General features: G+C 33.9%; 1 protein-coding gene and 1 pseudogene across 3 annotated transcripts; one reads left to right on the top strand and one right to left on the bottom strand.

The window, feature by feature from the left end:
- The first annotated feature begins 1,041 nt into the window (after positions 1 to 1,041).
- Positions 1,042 to 2,068, top strand: LOC146950041 (protein RGF1 INDUCIBLE TRANSCRIPTION FACTOR 1-like; annotated as a pseudogene).
- Positions 2,069 to 10,818: 8,750 nt separating this feature from the next.
- LOC146950042 (TMV resistance protein N-like) lies at positions 10,819 to 18,274 on the bottom strand. 3 transcript variants are annotated; one of them, XM_085746007.1, is made up of 8 exons: positions 17,865 to 18,274; positions 17,168 to 17,738; positions 15,682 to 16,783; positions 15,386 to 15,538; positions 14,731 to 15,003; positions 13,503 to 14,393; positions 12,525 to 13,268; positions 10,885 to 11,002 (listed from the first exon to the last, which is right to left on the bottom strand). In XM_085746007.1, exons 1-7 carry the CDS (start codon positions 17,887 to 17,889, stop codon positions 12,573 to 12,575), a joined length of 3,711 nt encoding a protein of 1,236 aa, XP_085602133.1. In that variant the 5' UTR covers positions 17,890 to 18,274; the 3' UTR covers positions 10,885 to 11,002; positions 12,525 to 12,572. The 3 variants fall into 3 exon arrangements, with proteins under 3 accessions (XP_085602131.1, XP_085602132.1, XP_085602133.1); XM_085746005.1 differs by lacking the exon at positions 15,386 to 15,538 and having other exon boundaries at positions 10,819 to 11,002; XM_085746006.1 differs by lacking the exons at positions 15,386 to 15,538; positions 17,865 to 18,274 and having other exon boundaries at positions 10,819 to 11,002; positions 15,682 to 16,806; positions 17,168 to 17,300.
- Between the last annotated feature and the right edge of the window lie 1,694 nt (positions 18,275 to 19,968).

The following is a 19,968-nucleotide window of genomic DNA, read 5'->3' on the forward strand; positions in this document are numbered from 1 at the left end:
AATTATATGTTGTTTTAACTATGAGGATATTATTGTCTTTTTAAAAGAATAGTAACATCTCTATCTCTTTTATTTCTCTCTTCTTTCTCTTTTAACAAACAATATTTCAAATCTACGCTATTTCTCTCTTCTTTCACTCTTTCTTACCTCTTTCTCTCTTTTCATCTTCTTCTCACAACCAAACATAGTGTTAATAACCGCTCTTAGCCCAAAGTGATAAATATATATAGATTAGGGAATTTGTTAAAAATTCAAAAAATAGAAATAATTGATAACTAAAAAAAATTAAAAGTACCATCGTAGGATGCTCCAATCCATTTCTCCGAAAAACTGGACTTCTAAAAGCAATAATATTGATGGTACGATCTTGATTATAGAACACAATGCAAGATCTTAAATTTGTTTTTAAATATGATTATGTGATTTCAAATTTTAACCGTTAGATCTGAATCAAACAGTTTTTTTTATTGTAGATCTAATGGCTGGATTTTGATGTTCTACCCTTTGGAAATATAGATTAGTCAAGCAATCTAGATGGTTCTATATCCATCACATGGCTCACCATGTGTGAATTTAAAAAAAAAATCAAATAATACGCTAAACTTCAAATCTAAATCGTCTAATTTTAATCTAAGAATCATATTTTGTCTGACTATCTTAATTTGTGTGCTTGCATGAATTCCTGCATATAGAAGATTCGAGTCCTTATTGACCCACCACTATCTTCTTTGACTGTCTCTGGAACCGTTGTCACTATATAGACTCTTGCTTTGCCGATTCCCAATACTCATTTCACTTGCCTCTAGAACCGTTATCACTACATAGACTCTTGCTTTGCCGATTTCCAATAATCATTTCCCTAAAAGTTTTCATATCTCTCTCTCTCTCTCCCTCTCTCTCTCTCTCCCCCTCTCTCCCTCTCTTCAAACTCTTATCCAAAAACAACTTTCAACGTTATCATAATTTTCAATTACAATACCAATTTTAATTCTTTTATTTTTATTTCTTATTACAATCGTTGTTTTTGTCACTTAGGATATGATGGTTATGTCTTGGCTGAAAAATTTATTTACAATCACTGCATTTTTCACAACATCAGAAATTCTCCCAAACGAGTTAAAAAATGAGCGCAACATGATCTGTCTCGATTGCAATGACAATCCATTTTGCGGATCTTGCATAAAATCTCATCACAAAGATCATCGAGTAATTCATGTAAGTGTTGTTTAAAGTAACAGCTAAATCTATACAATATCTAGATGATCTATGTATCTTTATGTGATATCTATTTCTCTTTGTTTAATTTGTGTTACATTCAAATAGTTTTTTTTTTTTTTGACTTTGAGATGTAAATGTGAATCTTGATACTTGCAATTACAAACCAGGTGAGTAGATCATCTTATGTTGACGTCATTAAGACAATTGAAATTTACAAGCAGACATTCTAAGAATTCAAACATATGTGATTAGCAACTTTACAGTTGTATTCATAAACAAGAGGCCTTATTCCCAATCTACGAGGAACAAGATTGGTGTAATTGGTTGCATTAGCAACCATCTTTGGAAGATATGTCAAGGAAATCTTGTGGGTCCTTATTACTTTTGCTCTCTGACATGCAAGGAAAATTGTTTTTCTCGATCTCATTTATTTTTTCCTTATCATATATTATATCTCTTTTTAATTTATTTTGTAAATAAACTTTAAAAATATAGTTCAGATATTTAATTGAGAATGTAATTTATGTTTATTAATTTTATTGGTATTTAAATCGCTTTATGTTTTTTATTGGGGCAAAAAAATGGGAATTATAACTTATACTTTTTTCCGTTGATTATGATTGTTGTTCTTTTGTTATGTTTTTTCTTTTTTAAATATAATTAATTAATGTTGCATACAAGTTTGAATGCATAAAGAAGGATGCGGACTTTTTCCTAAGTGCAAAGGAGACAGAAGAAATGGAAAGATTGCTGGAGGAATCGATCAAGGCACCAAAACAAAATGCCAAAAAAATGCCGTGAACAAAATCTAAAACGAAAAGTAGATGAAGCTGTAATTGTTGAAATATGATGCACATTTCTAGATATTTCTAGAATACATTAGAGAAAACTAGAATAAGGTTAAAGTTATTATATGTTTCTAGATTGTTCCATTAATGTCTAGGTTAAGTTGTAGCCTAGAAACATCCATAATATTCTAATGTAGAAAAGGCAAACAAAGGCCTAGATTATTCTAGTTCTAGAAACATCTATAAGCACCTATAAATAGACTTATATGGGTGCAATTGTATTCAAGCCTTTAAGCATTTGAGATGCAATGTCAATAATATTGAAGGCTTCACCATATCACTAATGTATCTCCTCCTACAATATGCTCATCACTAATGTGTGTCCCTACCACTAGTTCCCTCACGCTCTATATTGTCCAACAGTGGTATCAGAGCTGCGTTCGGTCATTAACAGGGCGTAGCAAAATATGACCTCGTGTCACCAACTATATGTTCTTCTATAACACGAATTCTTCAAAAGTAGAAATTCTCAGTCTATGACTCAAACACAAAAGGAGTACATGTAGCCACAAGGCTCTACTCTGTTTGAGTTCAAACAAAAAAAAAAACTAAGAAGGCTATAGAGGAGTTCAGGTAGCCTAACAGCCCGATCCTCTAAAGTTCAAGTCCGACTAATGTCGAAGACCTATGGCAAAGACACTCAAGTTCGAATAGAGCACAAGTCCAGGCAATAAATATAAATGGAGACCTGTGACCTCTGATGCTTAACTTGAGTACAAGCATAGGTAACTACTAGAGCAAGAATGAGTCCCTGTCAAGAATCTACTACATGAGTGACAAGGAGACTCACAAGCAACTATGAACAAGAAATTCTCCCTGTCAGAAATCTTCAACAATGTCGACAAGGAGATTCACATGCAACTAAGGAGGAAGAATGGTCCATGCAGAAGTCTTCAACAAGACCGGCAAGGAGACCAATAACAAATATTATGGCAAGAGGTGGCACAAATTTTCTATCATGTCAAATTGATCAACTATGAAGAGTATCAATGCAGGAGGAGATGATAGCACAAATCTATGTTTGAGCAACTACGTACTACATTTGAAGTTTTCGAAATATGCATCAAGGAGGAGTGTTGAAATATGATGCACATTTCTAGATATTTCTAGAATACATTAGAGAAAACTAGAATAAGGTTAAAGTTATTATATGTTTCTAGATTGTTCCATTAATGTCTAGGTTAAGTTGTAGCCTAGAAACATCCATAATATTCTAATGTAGAAAAGGCAAACAAAGGCCTAGATTATTCTAGTTCTAGAAACATCTATAAGCACCTATAAATAGACTTATATGGGTGCAATTGTATTCAAGCCTTTAAGCATTTGAGATGCAATGTCAATAATATTGAAGGCTTCACCATATCACTAATGTATCTCCTCCTACAATATGCTCATCACTAATGTGTGTCCCTACCACTAGTTCCCTCACGCTCTATATTTTCCAACAGTAATCAACAATGAAGAAAATGAAGTGGATGAAGATAGAAGGGAGGAAGAAGGAAAAGAAAATGAACGAGAAAAAAGAGAAAATATGCTTCATATGAAACTGAATAGCTATCAAGGTTCAGTTACTAATCTGTGTGTCACACATCAGTTCAAGTGCACTTCACAGTTTTGTTCAGTTTTTTGAGAACTGTGAATGGGATTAGTGTCATTGGGGCTCTGAAGCTCTGAAGTTCAAGGATTATTGTCATATTAATAAATAATGTATTACTCCCTCCGGTCCTTATTATAAGAAAAAGTTGGCTTTTTAGGTTCATAGAATAATTAATGTATCTTATTGTAAATGTAGACTAGATACATCACTTATACAATGAACCAAAAAAGTCAATTGTTTCTTATAATAAGGACCGGAGGGAGTAGAAACTTAGGAGCTTACTAGTAAAGATTTTGTGCTTTTCACAGTTTTGGGAAAGAAAATTGTGGGAAATCGTCAAAAAGAGATGTGAAGTTCTGTTAAATGCCATTATGGAAAAGACTTTTCTTACGATAGATATAGTTAGGTTGGATCCACTTATCTGAGTTTATCTACTAGCATAAGCATTTGTCAAACTGTTTGAGAGAACTAATAAAAATAAGTTATGTTCAGTAGTTGCTTTCAGTCAATTTCTATAAACTCTCAAGGATAGCTTATGAAAGCAGCTTATAACTGTTGTTTTTGGATTTCCAAATATTTGAATTTCCAAATTCTATTATCTACCAAAGTTGTTACTAGGTTGAGTGACGACCAGGTCGCTCTCTTTAAGACGTTTCGTGGCACTACCCAAAGTTGTGCAAGGTAGACTATCAACCACGCCGCCTCCAGGATAAAACAAGCCCAGCTACAACTGTGCGGTTAACTACTGCACTGTAGAAAACCGTTCAAGAATTACACATTCAAATATGGATCTAAGACCACTCTTTAATACTGAAACCACTTTAATATGGTATTATTATCATTCTATTATGGTGCTAAGACCACTCAAATATGGTGTTTCCACCATTCTAACCCTTAAGTTCTCCAAACTATCAATATGGTACTATGACCACTCAAATATGGTGTTACCACCATTTCTCCTCAAATAGAAAAATATTGTTATAATATTTATATACTGTTAAGATCACTCTTGATTCCGACGGGACATTATTATTCCAAATAGGGACTATGATCTTAAAAGTACTCTTTATTCCGAAGGGACATATATTACCGAAGGGACTATGAACTTAAGACCATTCTTAATTCCGAAGGGACATTAAACCGAAAAGGGACTATGGTCTTAAGAACACTCTTAATTCCGAATGGACAGAAAGGAGTAGAAAAAGGAGAATGACTTGTCAAACAAGTCGAAGGAGGGAGAAGAGATGAAAGACTCGTCAACACAAGTCAAAAAAGGGAGAAGAGAGAAAGAGTTCCCGACAACTCAATGAAACTCTTCGGTGTGTGGAATGCACTATGTGAGTTCTCTATTTATAGGGAAAATTCACAACTAATAAGTGAGAAACTTTGGGAACAAGTAATATGAGAAACTTTGGGAACAAGTAACATATTACTTTGCGATTAAGTAATTCACATATTAGATCTAGTACAAAAATATCTTAATTGAGTACTAAAATATATTAAATTTAGTACAAAAATATATTATATTATGTACCAAAATATTTTAGCAAAACTTGGGGACTAAGAAAGCACTTTCTAATAATGATTAAATTAATTATTTAATTTATCATTTCCAAATAATAAAATATATATCAATATATATTTTTTCTCTAGTGCTTATGTACCCCCATTAATTAGAGGTACACCCCCACTATATAAACACTACTAATGTGTGTGTTCCATCCGATGTGGGACTTCCACTTTTTTCAATTCACACAACACTAGTTCTACCCAACATGGGAATTTGTGTTTAGTCTTTTTACTCAATTTCCACACATGTTCCAACAATCCCCCACTTGAATTTAAAAAATGGTTTCATAAGTAACGTCAAAAACGTCTACATAAGATTTGCTAGTAAACAAAGGTGTCGCCTACAACTTGAACCTTTGCATAGCGAGTAAAATTCTGATTAACAAGAGTTGCTTATAGCATTTAACTCTATCTCAGACATAGAATCCACACACATACCTTTTCATAAGGTGTATTCTAAAAGCCCGTGCGTTTATGGCCTTGCAGGTGTATCCCGGTTTTAACGAACGCTCTAGGTATTCTGCCCCGAATCCCATAGGAACCGGCCCTTAGTTCCACATTCATATAGGTGAGTCTATCAAGAGTACTCCTGTAGCTATGTACTCCACTCCAAATAGAGTATAGATCTCATTAAGAGTTTCTATTATCTCATCCTTCTATCGCTGCAGGAATCATGCTTTCTTACTTTTATCATAGCATGTTCTATCACTTGTGACTTGTTATTACCCATTGAACCTATTTCTTGGGATCTCCAGTCATGTAGGTCGGGTTACCATCACTTGTGACCTTTGGGCATTAGTCCCATCCTATTGGATGTGTTTAGGACTTTCTTTCTAGTAATTCCTTTCGTCAAAGGATTAACTAATTCTTTATCAGTACGTACATGATCTACTTTAACCGTTCCTTTTGAGAGTAGCTAGCTCTCTAATCCTTTATGTGTTCATGCCTTAATTATCGTCTCTAACGATTCTCAATTTTTGTAATAGCTGCAGACTATCACAATGAATTAACACTTCTGGAAAGGGTTTTATCCACTAAGGGATCTCAATTAGCAAGCATATTGTCAACTTGCTTCTCCACTAGTTTTCTCTAGTGTTCTCATCTCAGATTCATTCCATAGTGGACTGAGTCAATATCATTTGTTTTAACAAACAACTCCTCTAGTGATGCTCAATATGCAAACACTAGTCGCTAAATATTCATCTGAAAGATGTTCTATTTTATATCTTGTACCATTTAAGTACAATAGGTTACTCCTAGTGAAGTAATCTTAGAGTCATAATCTTCTTAAGGCACCTCATGACTCTTTCTATAGCATGGCAATGCTTCTCATCCGTCTACTAGTAAACTTGCACAAGAGTTTTACGACATCGGCAATGTCGGGTCTAATACATTCAGTGGCTTACCTAAGGACTGCCAATGATGCTCGCATATTTTATTTGTTTAACTCCATCTCAAGTGTTCTTACACTTGGATCATAATATATGATTGCAATTTTACGGTGAAATAATAATATTTCCTTAAGAACTTCAACTTTGTCTAGGTCTTTCTTATCAATGTTATTGATAAACAATGATTTCACATAATTCATAACATGAATCTTTAAATCAAATATGAGCAAGTCGTCTTTATAGAGACATATGATCGTGCAAATATTATTTGTCACTTTCATTCACTTTATACTCATTTGATAGCATTAGAATGCCAAATTTTTCATGTCATTCCTTAAGAGTTTATTTTAGACCTCACAAAGAATTATCTAACTTACAGACTTTGTTTTCTTGTCCATGAATCGCAAAACTTTCAGGTTGTTTCATATAGATTTCTTCTTCTAGTTCACCATAAAAAGAGGCAACTTTCACATCCATTTGGAGTACTATCGAGTTATGAACGGCGGCTAAAGGGACTAGTACTCTTATGGATATGATTTTCGTGACTAGTGAATGAATGTCGAAGAAGTCTATATTTTTCTCTGTCTAAAACCTTTGACTACAAGGAGAGCCTTGTATTCATCAACCATACCATCAGGTTTTAGTTCCTTTTTCCAAAATCCAAATACAACCGATTGATTTTGCAACTATGAGACAAGTCAACCAAGTGTCATGTTTTGTTAGACTCTAGAAGATTCATTTCATCGTTTATTGCTTTTTGCCATAATTCAGCATCCAATGAGGATATAACTTCTTTAAGGCTTAATGAATCTTCTTCCAATGTATAAACCAAGTTCATACTCTTTAGCATTTTTAGCTTTCTTACCTCCTTGAGGTTCTATAACATCTCGTATGATGTTTTCATAACTATTTCTAATTACATGAATGTGATTAGATATAATGCCCCCACTAGTTCTTAATTTTTAGAAGGGAATTTAGTTTACCCCCACTAGTGCCCCCCACTATTCTTTAATTTACAGGGGTACTTACTTCATAGAAATCAACATCTTTTAATTCTATGATCATTTTAACATTTAGGTCCTAAAACCTATATGCTTCGTTATTTATAGCATACCTAATGAATACACATTCATAGGCTCTACTAGTGAGCTTAACTCTCTTGGGGTCCTGAAGCCAAATATAGTCCGGACAATCCCAAGTTCAAAAATAAGACAAGTTGGATTGTCTTTTCTTCAAAAATTTCTTAATTAGAATTTTTGTTCTTAGACTTGGGTACTCTATAAATTTCAATTTTCGTTATAAAAATTGAACATTCAAGCATATCAATTTTATTTTCCAAAATTCACAGTCATCAATAAATATGATAAAAACATCATTTTATCATTTCTAATTTATGTGTCATCAAATTCACACATATCATGATTTATTATGTTTAGAGATTCATATCCTCTAAATTCTGATTTATATGAACTTTTGGTTCATATTTCTTGACTGCAATAAATAAAATTGTCTAATCATATAACTTTGGAATTAAATCCAAGTTACTCAAATTTAAAATTAAATGCTTGTTCACGTGATAAATTTTGATATGTCAAATATTAAAATCACACAACTAATAAAATAGAAGGAGAGTTTAATTTTGAACATACCATCAAAGGTGCATTCTTTTTGCACAAGAATGTATGGTAGACAAGTCTCTCTTTAAGTCTGAGTCAACTCAGTCTTATTCAGTAGAAATCTGAAATTCAGATTCTTTCTTATTTTTAGAACATGCAACATGTCTATATACCCAATATGCCATAAAGTTTATGGCAATTCTTGTTATTGTTTTAAACAATAACTCACGTAAGTACCAGCCAATAAAAAAAAAACTTTATCAATTCTTGTTACTGTTTAGTAACAAACGGAACCAAACATTTTCTTTTCAGCTCACATCGTTTGTTACGTGACAGCTCGCATTTTTTTTATTTTCAGCTCCAAACATTTTTTTTGGCTCGTTTCTTTTGTTTTGTAACAAAATAAACTCGTTTGGTTCTGTAACAAATAATTTGTTTTATAACAAATTATTGTTTCACTATATGGCTTTGATTTCGAAACCATATTTCAAACAAATTCAACGTATTTGAATTTTTTTAGTGTTGTTATTTAAAACAACAATCACTTCATCGTTTTAGTCAAAAGATGTATTTCTATAGCATGATTTATCCTTAATATATTTAGGGACAACGTAACCTTAACAAGTAACTTCTTCGGTAAACATAGTAGATCGAAACGTCTTAAAATTGTTGTTTTTGGATTTCCAAATATTTGAATTTCCAAATTCTATTATCTACCGAAGTTGTTACTAGGTTGAGTGACGACCAGGTCGCTCTCTTTAAGACGTTTCGTGGCACTACCCAAAGTTGTGCAAGGTAGACTATCAACCACGCCGCCTCCAGGATAAAACAAGCCCAGCTACAACTGTGCTGTTAACTACTGCACTGTAGAAAACCGTTCAAGAATTACACCTTCAAATATGGTACTAAGACCACTCTTTAATACTGAAATCACTTTAATATGGTATTATTACCATTCTATTTTGGTCTTAAGTTCTCCAAACTATCAATATGGTACTATGACCACTCAAATATGGTGTTACCACCATTTCTCCTTAAATAGAAAAATATTGTTATAATATTTATATACCGTTAAGATCATTCTTGATTCCGACGGGACATTATTATTCCAAATAGGGACTATGATCTTAAAAGTACTCTTTATTCCGAAGGGACATATATTACCGAAGGGACTATGAACTTAAGACCATTCTTAATTCCGAAGGGACATTAAACCGAAAAGGGACTATGGTCTTAAGAACACTCTTAATTCCGAACGGACAGAAAGGAGTAGAAAAAGGAGAAGGACTTGTCAAACAAGTCGAAGGAGGGAGAAGAGATGAAAGACTCGTCAACACAAGTCAAAAAAGGGAGAAGAGAGAAAGAGTTCCCGACAACTCAATGAAACTCTTTGGTGTGTGGAATGCACTATGTGAGTTCTCTATTTATAGGGAAAATTCACAACTAATTTATAGGGAAAATTCACAACTAATAAGTGAGAAACTTTGGGAACAAGTAATATGAGAAACTTTGGGAACAAGTAACATATTACTTTGCGATTAAGTAATTCACATATTAGATCTAGTACAAAAATATCTTAATTGAGTACTAAAATATATTAAATTTAGTACAAAAATATATTATATTATGTACCAAAATATTTTAGCAAAACTTGGGGACTAAGAAAGCACTTTCTAAGAAAACACTTTCTAATACTTTCTAATTATATTATGTACCAAAATATTTTAGCAAAACTTGGGGACTAAGAAAGCACTTTCTAAGAAAACACTTTCTAATACTTTCTAGTAATGATTATTCTAATAATGATTAAATTAATTATTTAATTTATCATTTCCAAATAATAAAATATATATCAATATATATTTTTTCTCTAGTGCTTATGTACCCTCTTTAATTAGAGGTACACCCTCACTATATAAACACTACTAATGTGTGTGTTCCATCCGATGTGGGACTTCCACTTTTTTCGCACACAACACTAGTTCTACCCAACATGGGAATTTGTGTTTAGTCTTTTTACTCAATTTCCACACATGTACCAACAATAACTTATATGAGAATAGTTTGACTTTATTTTATCTTTTGTTATAGAAATAGTTTATACTCTAAGGCTCATCTAATAAGCACTTATTCTATAAGTTCTTAATTATTCTGTTTATCTAAACCGAGCCGCTTATGATATTCTATGATATATACTGGGATCTCTGACATGCTTGAAGCATAGAGGGTATATGGTCAGTTTCGGACACTCATCCGGCTCACCTGATCCACTTCCATTGTCTTCCATAGCTGCAAAATATTTGTTTTTGACAAGGCCTACCCTATTTCTATATGTCATCACTCGAGATGAGTTCTTGAAGGCTGCTGTGAGGTGTTTGCTAATGTTACTTCTGGTGTCTTGAAAGTGAGAGTTAATCATACTTATCCATTGTCTGAGGCATTAAAAGCACATGAAGAACTGGAGAATAGGAAGACCACTGGATCTGTTGTAAAAATAACATCAGTAAAAATAATGATAATTTAAAAAAGGATGTCAGCAAGATGTAAAAAAATTAGCCCCAAAAAATGAAATACATGTGTGTAGCAAAAGCTCAATTATACAAATCCCTAAAACGGGAAAAAAGTGGAAAACTAGATGAGAGCTTGTATGCCTTGCTGCTGCATCTCTTTCAGTTTCCACGTATAGTAAATAGCATCCTCTCCGTGATCTCCATCCTCCATTTGTTGTAAAGCCCATAGATAAAATACTGTGTGGATTGTATCCTAGTTTAAAAAAGAAAAGTATAATTTGTTAAATCGGACATGCAAGGTTGAAACTACATATATAAGCTCCAAATTATGTTGCACGTCATCTTGTATATTGAAGAAAAAAGAACCGGTCAGTGCACGAGGCTCCCAACAAGCGGGGCCTGAGGAGGGAAGATATACACAGCCCTACCTCCGCAAGCGGAGAAACTCTTTTCTAAGATTTGGACCCGTGACCTCCAAGTCACAAGGCAACAACGTTACCGATGTGCCAAAAGGTCGCTCTCCTGAACTTATAGTCTCATACATTGACACCACAAAACAAGTCCTCTTCAAACCGACTGACACGGCCAGCATGATCAAGAAAAACCATGAACAAAAATTCAAAGCTTAAGCCATAAAAATAAGAACATGCCTGATGAGGGCCAAATGGTTCAGTTTACGTGATGATGCATGCCTGATGCCTTCTATTATAGATAGAAGAGATATGAGCAAACAAAAAAAAGTCACCGCCCCAGCACACAACTGAATAGACCCAAACTACATCAAGATTGATGGAAAAGATGACAATTTGCAAAGTCACGTGACATGATTTGAAATATTTGAATGAGTAAGCATGCAAAAATTATATCTTAAGTTTACAGATTCTGATATTTGTTTTAATGTAAGAACACAATAACAGCATGTAACTTAAGGTGGTTCATTTCATGTGATTCATTATGGTTCATGAAATTAACAAGTTGACTACAAATTTTTATTTTGCTAAGTAACATGTAACTACAAACTATATTTAAAAACAAGTTCATAGTTAATTTCATAGTCTACTATGAACCATTTAAGTGGTAATACATGCTAAAATCAACCAAAAGTATGAATGAAATACACAACTGGCAACACAACGATATAATTAGTTACACAAAAGCATTCAAAATCCTTGTGAAATCCAATTAATCTGCAAGCCTTCAACAACACCTTTAATCCACCAAACGGTGGCTACAGACTACAGTGTGTGAGAGACAGAAGGTGCAGATTAAGAGAAGAAGAGGGGACACCGCACTCATCCCCCTTTACCAACTGAACTAGTCCTTTATTGGTTAAACATGTATTTTCCTGAATTACAACTGATTGAAAACATTCATCCTCCACAAATATATATAGAATACCAGTGCCTATCATGTATTCATTCACCTGATCAGGTTCATCAAAGAACCTTAACCTCATTGTTAGTACTATTTGACAAGCTAACACAAACGATAAGAAATCCAAATCAAAGATCTTTAAAACATAATCAGCAGTCACCGATCCTTGTTTTAAGCTAAAGATCCAATTTAGCGATGCTGCAACGTGATTTCCTATTTTACGTCTCAACAATAATAAAAAGGCCTAAACATACTAATTAAAGATAAAATCTCGGATAAACTTGGTAAACAGAAGTAGGATGCCCAATACTAAAAATCCATATCATTAATTATAGTAATTAATGATTAATTAACAGTTGTGATGAATTATTACTTAATAAAGTGTCACAACTTAGGTGAACCTCAAGACTGAAGGACGACGTTAGGTATTTCGGCTGTGGTTGGCATATCTAAAGGCCTAGATTAGAAAGATCAATTTCCTTTGACTTGGCTTCAAAATTCTCAACTTCTTCTTCCTCGGTAATCAACCAATTGTAGGGAAGCTGAATTTTAGGTCCAGACCTGCTGATACTTTCTTCCACATAATCAAACATAAGATGGTGCACATCAGATTCTTCAAATTCATTATTGAAGAACATAATGCTATGGCTATAAGAAGATAACTTTTTTGCACCCGCCTTCTTGATTAACATGCGCAGTCCCCATTTTTTTATCACCAAACCTGGGCAGGCTTTAAAAGTGATATGTGCTCCTGTTTTCACAAAATGACAATGCTCTCGAGAGATATAAATTATCCAAAGATGTTTTGATCCATCGATTTTTTCCAGTTCCAAACTAAAAGGCATATCAAAGTGTTCTTCCGTGTGTTCACTTTCAAAAGAAAGATAAAAAGGATGTGGCAGTGCCGAGGACAATGAACCATGCGATGAACCTGAATTTGCAGGACGGTTGTTTACCTCAAATGCTACACAAAAGGAAAAGCCAATCCAGTTGTCATCCACATTAGACTGTACTATCCTTATTATTGAATCCCCACCAAATTGGTGATGGAACCACTCTGGAATAGGATGAATCAATGGATCGTCATTATATTTACGTTGGCAAGGGACAATAAAGTCAAAACCGCACCGAAAGGTACGGGGATCCTGGCAACAGTAAAAAACCATAGGTAAATCAGATCAGGAGAGTTTTAATCAGGAAAAAGTGCCAAGTGGCTTTCGGTTTCAAGCACACAAGTTTAACTATGTTGCAATGTAGATCTTCTTGATTGCACAAGATATATCAGAGAAAAAACAATCAAATATCAAAGCTAGAGAAAAATTGTATAAGTCTAACCTACAAACATAAAGAGAGAGAGGGATGTTATGCAAAATACTGACCTTAAGAAGTATGTGCAACCATTGACAAATATACTTGCTAAAATAGTCTTCGGTATTGGATAGGAAGAGCTTCACTTTGGGGCAGTCAAAAACATATAATCCTGACCTATGATCACGCGATCCCGATACAAGTTTAAAATAACTTCCCACTAGAGACAAATCTTTTAGTGTAGGTATATGTGGAAAAGCACGAAGCTTATGGCAATGAGCCAAGTTCAAATATGAAAGTCTTCCAAGATTAAGGAAGGTATAAGGTAGTACATCAAAGTTGTTTCCTTGTAGACTTAGTCTTTCTAAACAATGTAGCTCTCCGATAGCATCAGGTACTTTATTAAGATTGCAAAAGCTTACATCAAGAAAGATTAAAGATTCCATATGCGAAGAACTGAGATTTTGTCCCAGCGGAAGAGTGGTAAGTTTCAAGCAGCCACGTAAATCTAGAGTTACAAGAGAAGTAATGGTATTAATGCTATTGGGTATTCCAGCAAGAATAATGCAATCCCTCAAACTCAAGAATCTAAGCTTTGTAATAGCCCCAATAGAGTCATGGATTGTGGATAAACTTGTACATCCATCCATGTCAAGGTACTCAAGATTTGATGCCCCGGTAAAATCTGGCGTCTTTTCAAGTTTTGTGCAACCAGAGAGGCGTAGAACTCTCAAAGAATATAAATTTGATACAATACCAAAATCGAGGTTGACCAAACTGCTGCAGTTTTGCAAACTTAAGAAAACAAGTTCTGTAAGATGTCCAATTGATGGATGAACCTGTATTAAGTTTGTGCATCCGGTAAAATCTAGCCGTTCAAGTACTGGGGTCCAAAAAAACTTTGGAGTCTCTGTAAGAAACTTGGAGTTGCTCAAATCCATCCTTTTCAAATAAGGGAGATCCTATCAAAAAGGAATTAGCAATCATAAGTTTTGTCACTTCAGTTCAAGGTCATTTGGCTTCACACTATTGGTCAGGCTACCAGTATTGGTCAGGCTTCGCCATTTCCATCTCTATCTCTAAATTTGGTTATTTGTACATGGTCGCACTTTTTTATTTTGATATTAGTCAGTCAACCCTGCTCTCTCAATCTTTCTGTAACATTTACTTCTAACTCTTTAATTGGTTTAAGGATACTATTTTTTTCCGATGTGGGTTTCTATGTAGGGACGGATGTAATCCAAGTATGACATTAATTTTTTAAAGCAATTGAAAAATGGAAAAGAACTATTGAAGTACCTTGCGACCTTCCCACAGTCGTTGAATGCTACTGTCTGGCATATTCAATTCCACAAGATAATATGGCTCAAAATTTGACGGCAGAGAAGTAAAAGGGTATCCATGCCACAAAAGATATCGCAGGTTGTTGGAAAGAAAATTGAGATTTCCTGAAAAATTGTTATGATACAAAATGAGAAGTCCTAGGTTCCTCATATTTGAAAATCCTTCAGTTCTGCATTTGGAGAAATTTTCCTTTTGATCCAGAACTATAGCTTTAACATTGTTTGTTCCCTGGGGAAGCAATAGAATAAGCATAATTTAGAAAGAAAAAGAAATGAAGTTACTTGAACTAAGAAAATCATGGAATCAAATTGTGTTTAAATTAACCCCTAGTGGTGAAGGCTTGAGACCTAGGAGTATGCTACTCTTTAGATCTCATGCTCGAATCCTCCAGATACTAGCAATTTCTGTATTAGGTCAGTCCATACAAATCTTTGCTCTGCCTTCAATTGGCCCCCTACTAGTGGACGGTGGGATTGGTACCCCCCTTTGGTCAGATACCAAGTTTTAAAACAAGGGTTCAAGGCATGGCTCGAAATGTACTATTTGATGTTGAAGATAATCATAATGATGATAAATAAAATAAAACTCGTGGCAAAAAACAAATCTTAGCAACACATTGTTCTCTTATGATAGAAATCTCATGGTAAGAAATGGTACCCAGATCAAGGGTACCAAAGATGACCATAGACAACTTTTCCAATGTTCCAAGAACATAAAGCGGCCAAACAACGATTATATGAATTGAAGCTAAAGTTGGTGTATCCTTAATGAACAAAATAATCACATAAACAAAAATTATGGATTAGGAAGAGAACATACACTCCATAAAATAATCAATGATTATCATCAAGGATACGCCAAAAAGCATACACTGCACCCTCTAGTTTAGGAAATAGAATTTGTTACCGTTTCTGTCATCAAGACATGATAGAAATCATTGTATCGCCATAATCTACTCCAAGAGCCTGGCTCTTCAGGAAATCGGTGCCGAACAATTTTCTTCCCCAGTTCTTGTAACATATCATGCATATGAATCTCCTGGTTTTTTATGGTAATGAGTGATTTCTCAAGGATTCTCTGAATTCCAATGTGAGGGTGCAATCCACAAGCATCTAGAATTCTCTTTACATAAACTTCCCTCTCCCCTTTAAAGAAACAAGCAATGTGCATAAATATTTCCTTCTCCTCATGCTGTAGTCCATCAACGCTCATCTGAAGCACGTCCATAATTTTACTGTCTGGGCTATTCTTCAAACTAGCCAAAGCATCTTTCCACTGAGTAGCATCTCGGGTACACAAGAAAGAACCAACTACTTTAATTGCTAATGGAAGATGTTGAGCATATTTTAGTACCTCCGGAATCAACTCAACACAATCACTTGTTTGGTCTTCACCTTTGAAGGCTTTTCTACAAAAAAGTTCATAAGCATCATTACTATTCAACAATGGAACTTCATGTACTGTATCTGCCCCATATACTCTTAGAATATGCTCATCCCTTGTGGTTATAATTATTCTACTACCTCGACAAAGCAATTTGGGATTTATAGCCAACTCCTGTAATTGCTCTAAGTGATCAATGTTGTCAAGAACTAGAAGGACCTTAATGCCACTTTGAAGCCTATTTATCATAATCCCAGCTATTTCACAAGTATCGTATGAATCTAGATTTCTTTCATCTAGAGTTTGACCAAGAATTTGTTTTTGTACAGCAACAATGCCACCATCCATATAAATTTTGCTTGTGTTATGAATAAAACAACGAGCATCAAACTGATAAGAAATTCTATCATACAAAACAGTAGCATGAGTTGTCTTTCCTACTCCACCCATCCCCCAAATTCCCAGAACTCGAAAGTCATCATCCTCTAAGCTCAATTTTAGAAGCTTTTCTAATTCTTCTATGCGAGGTTGCATCCCAACGAGATCATTGGTAAACCCTGAGAATTTATGATTCAATGTTTTTATTACTGCCTGAACAATTTTTTCGATCTCTGTAAACTCTGGCCTGAAAGAAGAAAAACAAGAACACTAAACTAAATTATCACCTAAGTTGAAAGGAATATATGAATGCATTATGTGTAATTTGTTGAGGAAAAAGTGCAAGTTGAACCATGAAAGTTGATCTAATTTTGCTTAAAATAACAGACACTAGTAACAATTTAAGAAAATGAAAGTGATCGAAAATATAACTACATGCATTGGTCTCTAGGTCAAAGAACACACATTCAATCTAAAATATCAGTGCTACATAGATGACCAGTTAGTTCCTTCTGGAGTAAGGAGCACATGCATATGAGTATGACCGCAAAAAAGTAACAGAATATTACATATTTTCTTGACAATTGTGTGTAAAAAATGCTGAGAAAAGAGGGTTTTAATTTTTACTTACTTATCTCTTACATCAAATCCAACCAAATTTCCCAATTCTGTCATAGCTTCCTGCCACCGAACGACCTTGTTTCTGTCATATGTCTTAGTGTGTGAATTATTAGCTTTGAAAACCCCGATATGCTTTCGAACATGAGATGGATCAACATCATAAAAAACAGGGAAAACAGTTTGTTTCAATCTTTTACGGCATTCAGCAACAGTAGCCATCTCTTCCAAACACCATGTTGACTCGGCATATCTTTCAGAGAAGACAACAATAGAAACCCGAGAATTTTGAATTGCTTGAAGAAGTTGCGGCGAAAGGGATTCGCCTTTCTCAAGCCTTTGATCATCCTTGAAGGCAAAAATACCCTTTCTTTTTAGATGAGCATAAAGATGATCAACAAAAGTGTTGCGCGTGTCTGGACCTCTGAAACTGATAAACACGTCGTATCTATAGCTTTGATCGTTATTAAAATCCATGGAAGAATTGGAAGCTTCAGCTCCTTGCCTCAAATTTGAAAATGGCAAACAATCCAACATGGCACGAAACGGTTGTAGGAGATAGGAACTCCATGAGAGTAACGTATCTATGATGCAAATGAAAAATGCAACAACAACAATAAGAATAATTATAAACAACTTAACTTACAGCTAATAGCTTAAGATCTTATCAAGAAAAAGCTCATATATAGTATTGAATTAGTTCTTATTACCTGAAAGGTTCGAGAATGAATTCATCTTGAATAATTAGTTGGTGCTTACATACACTCATGAAAGCCAAGGCCTCACTCACTATTCTGAGAAATTCTGGGAAGTCAACAAAATTCTAGAGGAAAGTGGAAGAGAAGAGGTTGGTAGGAGACGACAAAATAACAGAACAACTAGTATACAGGTTTTATCTAAAGGCGGGATCTGTTATATATTGTGTTGGCTTTGCCAAAAAAACAAGATATTGTGTTGGGAAACTGTTCTAAATAAATTGAACAAGATGAAAATGGATGGATATAATGAAGGTTACACATCAATTACAAAGAATGTGTGAACATACTAAGCTTTAGGTTTGATTCGTCTCTATTTATTTGTGTTAACTTGAAGCAAATGAGATGATTGGCTAATCTCCTTTAAGATGCTAAAATTATTTACATATATTTTATACTCACAACAAGTGTATCAATCAATAATGGTATGCAAAATAAATTTGTCTCTTTTACTCTTGTACTCTAGATAAAATGAAGTGGAGTCTCTTCGTAGAGTTCAAGGACTATATAAGGGACTCTTCATGGAGTCCTTAAACTCTATGAATAGACTCCACTTCATTTTCATATAGATAGAGTATATAAGAAATACATCAACTCTATGAAGTAAGCATCACAATAGAAAATAAACGGTGAACCAAAATTATTATTATTTTCTATAATTTTCGCTATGAACTTTTGACAACTTACGATAAATAAAAATATATCCAAATTATTTTTAATATCAAGATAAGTGTGAGAGTTAACTTAAAATCAGGTTTTGGAGAAAACGTGCCATGTTTGGAAGCAACATGTCACGTTTGCTGAATGAGATTTCTCAAGCAAGTCATTGGAAAAAATGTGCCACGATGGGATCGTAACGTGTCACGTTGGTGCGCTGAAGGCGAATAACATAAACGTATTTTTCAGTGCAGATTTGTTCCAAATTTTAAGAGATACTTTTACTATAAATATAGACCTTGTATCAGAGTAAACCTTGAGGTAGAGAGTCTGAAAACAAGGGTTTAGAAGTCAACAAGAAAACTAGGGTTTGTATAGAGTTTGCTCTTGGCGACAAACACTAGGGTTGGGATTGATTCACCTTGGGAAACACTATTAGGATTGAGTATCTTGGTCACGGGAAGAAGTTGGGACTTTGGGTAGAATTATATTTTGAAGACTTATTCTTGTAACCCTTTGTTATCTCTTTTGTAAAGTTACTCATCATTATAGTGGAACGGAGGGTTGCTCTCTCCCTCAGACTAGGTTAGTATTGGACCGAACTAGGTAAACAAATTTTCGTGTGTTCTTTCTTTCTTTTCTCTCGTTGTTTTTTCTACTTTTGCTTATGTTTATAACTGTCACCCACTTGTTTTGGCTCCTCGATTATTACCACACATCAAGTATTTATTGGTGCGATTTTCAACGAATTCACAAGCATGCATGAACCAATAATTTCACATTATCATACACATATACTATGAAATAATCAATTTTAAATGAAAAAAAATTCTAACACACAAACTAACAATATCATTAAAAATCCTTTAAAAAAAACAACATCATTAAAAATGTCCTTGATATTTTGATAATATATACACACTACTCTCACATTAAAATAAAACAACTATTGATGTAGTGTTCTTTTTTAAATGCATGCCAAAGGACAATATTCTCTTTTTTGACGTAACCAAAGGACAAGACTTGTTTATTGCCCCGTTGGTTAACTACACGATCTATCAACATTTATGTATTGGGATCAAAATTTGGTATTAAAAAAATATTTATCATTTGATATATATATATATATATATATATATATATATATATATATATATATATATATATATATATATATATATATATATATAGAATACTCTAAACAAATTAACTTGTGAGTTTCAATTACACGAAAGAACTTAGAAATATGAAATCTTTTTTTTTTTGAAGAAACTAAGAGAATTATATTAAAAAAACAATCAGTCCCTAAAGCATAAGGTGTGCCGAAGGGAACTGAAGAAAGTTAATTACAATACAGTAAGGCTAAAGCAGCCAAAAATCATAAACAAAAACAAACATTACA

This window comes from Medicago sativa, chromosome 2 (genome assembly GCF_051527215.1).
Source record: "Medicago sativa cultivar Bolivia chromosome 2, Bolivia_mono, whole genome shotgun sequence".
Classification (NCBI taxonomy): Eukaryota; Viridiplantae; Streptophyta; class Magnoliopsida; order Fabales; family Fabaceae; genus Medicago; species Medicago sativa.

Coding starts and splice junctions, on each gene's coding strand:
- LOC146950042 (XM_085746007.1), bottom strand. CDS start 17,889: ATGAATTCATTCTCGAACCTTTCAG. Junction 17,739..17,864: donor TTCATTCTCGAACCTTTCAG/GTAATAAGAACT, acceptor TTTGCATCATAG/ATACGTTACTCTCATGGAGT. Junction 15,004..15,385: donor TCATAAGAGAACAATGTGTT/GCTAAGATTTGT, acceptor TTGCTTCCCCAG/GGAACAAACAATGTTAAAGC.